This window comes from Ranitomeya imitator, chromosome 9, assembly GCF_032444005.1.
Source record: "Ranitomeya imitator isolate aRanImi1 chromosome 9, aRanImi1.pri, whole genome shotgun sequence".
NCBI lineage: Eukaryota > Metazoa > Chordata > Amphibia > Anura > Dendrobatidae > Ranitomeya > Ranitomeya imitator.
This window is the reverse complement of record NC_091290.1, coordinates 102,578,949-102,584,384: the sequence shown is the minus strand read 5'-3', so window position 1 is coordinate 102,584,384 and position 5,436 is coordinate 102,578,949. Positions and strand designations below refer to the sequence as shown.

At 46.6% G+C, this 5,436-nt stretch overlaps 1 protein-coding gene across 4 annotated transcripts; it reads right to left on the bottom strand.

The window, feature by feature from the left end:
- Nucleotides 1-800: 800 nt before the first annotated feature.
- LOC138649750 (uncharacterized) lies at nt 801-3,994 on the bottom strand. Of its 4 annotated transcripts, XR_011315356.1 has the most exons (6): nt 3,465-3,994; nt 3,099-3,336; nt 2,702-2,865; nt 1,788-2,157; nt 1,361-1,441; nt 801-1,036 (listed from the first exon to the last, which is right to left on the bottom strand). XR_011315356.1 is itself a non-coding variant. In XM_069740411.1 (3 exons), exons 1-3 carry the CDS (start codon nt 2,382-2,384, stop codon nt 1,028-1,030), a joined length of 687 nt encoding a protein of 228 aa, XP_069596512.1. In that variant the 5' UTR covers nt 2,385-2,693; the 3' UTR covers nt 801-1,027. The 4 variants fall into 4 exon arrangements, 2 of the variants coding, with proteins under 2 accessions (XP_069596512.1, XP_069596511.1); XR_011315355.1 differs by having other exon boundaries at nt 3,099-3,994; XM_069740411.1 differs by lacking the exons at nt 2,702-2,865; nt 3,099-3,336; nt 3,465-3,994 and having other exon boundaries at nt 1,788-2,693.
- Nucleotides 3,995-5,436: the final 1,442 nt, after the last annotated feature.

The window sequence follows — 5,436 nt, the reverse complement described above, 5'->3', positions numbered from 1 at the left end:
GCGTCCAAAAGGTCACATGCGCACGCGCAAACCGCGGTATTCCATAGGACCACGTTGCGCACGCGCCGTGCCAGCCGGCTAGATGGACACGTCATAGGACACAGGGCAAAGAGAAATGGAATAAAGTCCGAGGACCGGACTAAGCTAGCGAAGCCGGCTAGATGGACACATCATGGGACACAGAGCAGAGGGGGTGGGATAAGGACCAAAAAGCCAGAGAGGGGGGAAGGGAGGGGAAAAAAAAAAAAAAAAAAAAAAAAAAAAAACACAACAGGTAAAAAGAGGGCAGAGTGTGCATGTTGCAGCAAGACACAGAGGCACAAGATATCCACCCGCAGAATGCCGGGAGATATCACAATCATAGACATATACTAGTGATTAAAGGCAAAACCGCCAAAGGACACAAAAAAAAAAAAAAAAAAAAAAAAAAACACAAAAAAAGACAGGGCATATAAAGCCACCCAGAAAACCTGAAAGGGAGAAAGGAATATTATTATTGTTGGCAAGTGCACAGGTATAAGTGCACGTAAACACCTATACAGCAACCATATACAGTATATAACAATATCAGGCAAAAAACACACACATATATAAATATAAACAGACTGATGTCCCTTGAGTCCGTAAGTATATGTACGAGTATTCTCTCAATGCCGCTATGTAGACGTTTCCGGTCCCCAGCTTATAGTCCCATAGTCGATGAGGCCGACACCATCCAGATCTATACGAGAGAAAGCACTCTTCATCACAAGCCCCTTCCGACTTGCCAATCTCAAATGCGAATCCGAGCCTATGGTCCATAATAGGAGTTTGCCATAAAATCCGCATTGTAGCTGTGAGAGCAAAATCTCTTCTGCATAAGATGTCCTTCCATTTGCCATAATGGCATGCCGCACATCCACCCTCCAGGGTCCACTTCATTATCTAATGTGTCAAAGACCTCTGCATCCATGTTGGTCCCCACAGTAAGCTTGTAATATCCATATCCCAATTTCCAGGGATGATCATCACCCTTTTGGGTGCGTCCTCAGCCTTCCTGAATGGAGACAAATGCAAAATTAGATATGGGCACCAAATCTGAAGGGAACCAAATCAGACGTCCCAGAAACTAAAAATACCCCAATGAATCTACGCGCCAACTATCCTAGGAACCCCGTGAAGAGCAATTCCTCATTTAGGCCCATGGGTGCGACCGCCTGAAGATCGAAAATCCACCTGGACTCAGCACGCAAGAGATAGTTAGATATATTGCCACCCCTTTCGCCACAGGAAACCCTCTGTAACCCCACAACTTGCAAATCAATGGGCGAACCCCTATGTTTCAGCAAGAAATGCGCCGCCACAGGAGTCAAGATTTTACCTTTGCCTTGGTCCGTAGCCGCCAGGCGTATGGTTGATACGTGTTTTTGAAACCTCTTACGTAGTTCTTGGGATGTTTGCCCTACATAGATCATATTACAAGGGCAAATTAGCACATAAATAACATTTCTGCTCCTGCAGTTGATGTAAGCCTTTAACGCATGTCTGCTGGAGTTCGTGGGGTGTGTAAATATGTCCCGGGTGGGCGTCATAAAGGGGCAGACATTACATTCCCCACAGGGGAATGATCCCTTGAGGACAATACCCCTATTAAGTTTGACCGTGGGCCTAGAAAAATGGCTCCTGGTCAACAACTGCCTCAGATTCGGGGCTCTTCTAGATGTCAATAACGGCCTATTGCTGATGACTTGTGTGGTTTGCATATCTGTTTGCAAGATCGGCCAATGTCTAGTGAGGATGTGTCTTACCTGCCCCCAGCTGTCATTATAGTCCGTGATGAACCTCGTCTGCGATTCTCGGGAACGACCCACAGGAATCAAAAGTGAGGCCTGATCATGTTGTCTTGCTCGCTGGAAAGCCGTGGCAACCACTCGTTTGGGATAACTCCTCTGTCTGAAGCGGTCCGTCAGATCCCGAGCTTGCATCAGAAAGTCTTGATCCCGAGTGCAATTACGTCTAATGCGTAAAAATTGTCCCGTCGGGACGCCCACCTTCGTGTGCCAAGGGTGAAAACTGTTGAACTCCAAAAGAGCGTTAGTAGCAGTGGGCTTCCGGAAAAGGTCCGTGACCAGCTTGTTCCCTTGTACGAAAATTCTCAGATCCAGAAAGCTAGTCGAACTGTTGGAAATAGAGTGGGTTAAAAAGATATTATGGGGGTTGGAATTGAGGCTGTGGATGAAATCAGTACAACCCTCCCTGCTGCCCGACCAAATAAAGAATAAGTCATCGATATAGCGATGCCAATTCCGGACATGATGTTGATATGCCAGGGATGGGTACACAAACACCTCCTCCCACCAACCTAAGAAGATGTTTGCGTAGGTTGGTGCACATTTCGCCCCCATTGCCACTCCAGCTGTCTGTAAATAAAATGTTCTGTCAAACAAAAAATAGTTGTGATGAAGAACAAATTTCAGCAGATCCAACAGAAAAGAATCATGCCCCCGATCTGAGTGTGACAGTTTGTCTAGGCAAAAAGTAACCGCATGCAGGCCATCACTATGCTTGATGTTGGAGTACAAAGACTCCACATCACAAGTTACCAGGTAGAATTCTCCCGGCAGTTCTATCCGTCCACAGACCTCAATAAAATGGGCAGAATCCCTTATAAAGGAGGGCAAGGCCGTGACTATTGGCTGGAAGAAGAAGTCCAAATACTCACTTGCCCGCTCGCAGATACTCCCAATGCTAGAAACAATCGGCCTTCCTGGTGGTTTCTTCTCGTCTTTATGTATCTTCGGCAACATATAAAATGTTGCCGTGACCGGATGTTCCACCCATAAATATTTTTTCTCTTGGGGCGAGATAATGCCGAAACTTAGCGTCCTGCAGAGTAAAGAGTCAAATTTAGACGCAAACACTGCCGTGGGATCTGAAGGTAATTTTTGATAGCATCTGGGGTTAGTGAGCTGTCTATTGGCCTCCTCTAAATATGCTTCAATTGACCACAGCACCACATTGCCCCCCTTATCCGCCTCTTTAATCACAAATTCCTTGTTGCTTTGTAAGTCCCGCAAGGCCCGTTTTTCGGCAAGATTAAGGTTAGAGGATCTACCCACCTGTGTTGGCATTGCCAGAATGTCTCGTTTCACCAGCTCAAAGAATATCTTGATTGCGGGTACCAAGGAAAAGGAAGGCGTTTTAAGGGATCTATTTCTGCCAGGGAACTTTCTTCTGGTACACCCTGATTCGTTCTCCTCCAGTAGGGCTAGTAGATCTTGAAAGGCTTGGCGCTCATCCTCAGGTATTGATTGTAGAATATCCGGTTTTTTGTAGATAACCTGAAATGTGAGGTTCCTACAAAACAAATAGAGGTCCTTAACTAAAGTAAATTTGTCGGCCGTATGTGTGGGAGCAAAAGTTAAACCCCTCTTCAGGACGGCAAGTTCCACCGCAGTAAGTTCATATTTAGAAAGATTTATTACCTGGAGGGTGGATGTAGAGGCTCCAGAGGTCTGTTCCGTATCAGGGGGGGAGGAGGCTTGATTTATTTCCGTCTGGTTGAGTATTTGTGGGGGTAAGTCGGATTGTGGTCCCTGTGGCGCGTTATGCGTTTTCTTGTTCCCCCTCCGTCTCCTCCCACGCCTGGTCCGTGGTCTACCTCGCTTCCGGTGGAAGATAAAAAATCATCACTAGAGCTTTCTTCACCACGAGGTAGAGAGGTGGATATTGTAGTTGCTGTCACGGAACCATGGCCATAGGTTCTAGTACGGCGTGGGTTACCCCTGTGCGTCCATCTATACACTGCATTTTGCTCAAAATCAGTCCTGTCCCTAAGAAGTTTTTTACGCTTCCTGCTCGTCACCTCTACCTCATATTTGTCCAAGGTCTCTTTAAGTGTGGTCTTGAAGGTATGCACCTGTGTCCCTTCAAATGTGTTCAATTTGGTTTCCAATTCTTTAATGGAGGTCTTGGTCGCCGTAAACAGGTCTCTGTCATGCTCCAATAATAGGTTGATAAGTATAATTGAACATCTTCTTAGGTTGGTGGGAGGAGGTGTTTGTGTACCCATCCCTGGCATATCAACATCATGTCCGGAATTGGCATCGCTATATCGATGACTTATTCTTTATTTGGTCGGGCAGCAGGGAGGGTTGTACTGATTTCATCCACAGCCTCAATTCCAACCCCCATAATATCTTTTTAACCCACTCTATTTCCAACAGTTCGACTAGCTTTCTGGATCTGAGAATTTTCGTACAAGGGAACAAGCTGGTCACGGACCTTTTCCGGAAGCCCACTGCTACTAACGCTCTTTTGGAGTTCAACAGTTTTCACCCTTGGCACACGAAGGTGGGCGTCCCGACGGGACAATTTTTACGCATTAGACGTAATTGCACTCGGGATCAAGACTTTCTGATGCAAGCTCGGGATCTGACGGACCGCTTCAGACAGAGGAGTTATCCCAAACGAGTGGTTGCCACGGCTTTCCAGCGAGCAAGACAACATGATCAGGCCTCACTTTTGATTCCTGTGGGTCGTTCCCGAGAATCGCAGACGAGGTTCATCACGGACTATAATGACAGCTGGGGGCAGGTAAGACACATCCTCACTAGACATTGGCCGATCTTGCAAACAGATATGCAAACCACACAAGTCATCAGCAATAGGCCGTTATTGACATCTAGAAGAGCCCCGAATCTGAGGCAGTTGTTGACCAGGAGCCATTTTTCTAGGCCCACGGTCAAACTTAATAGGGGTATTGTCCTCAAGGGATCATTCCCCTGTGGGGAATGTAATGTCTGCCCCTTTATGACGCCCACCCGGGACATATTTACACACCCCACGAACTCCAGCAGACATGCGTTAAAGGCTTACATCAACTGCAGGAGCAGAAATGTTATTTATGTGCTAATTTGCCCTTGTAATATGATCTATGTAGGGCAAACATCCCAAGAACTACGTAAGAGGTTTCAAAAACACGTATCAACCATACGCCTGGCGGCTACGGACCAAGGCAAAGGTAAAATCTTGACTCCTGTGGCGGCGCATTTCTTGCTGAAACATAGGGGTTCGCCCATTGATTTGCAAGTTGTGGGGTTACAGAGGGTTTCCTGTGGCGAAAGGGGTGGCAATATATCTAACTATCTCTTGCGTGCTGAGTCCAGGTGGATTTTCGATCTTCAGGCGGTCGCACCCATGGGCCTAAATGAGGAATTGCTCTTCACGGGGTTCCTAGGATAGTTGGCGCGTAGATTCATTGGGGTATTTTTAGTTTCTGGGACGTCTGATTTGGTTCCCTTCAGATTTGGTGCCCATATCTAATTTTGCATTTGTCTCCATTCAGGAAGGCTGAGGACGCACCCAAAAGGGTGATGATCATCCCTGGAAATTGGGATATGGATATTACAAGCTTACTGTGGGGACCAACATGGATGCAGAGGTCTTTGACACATT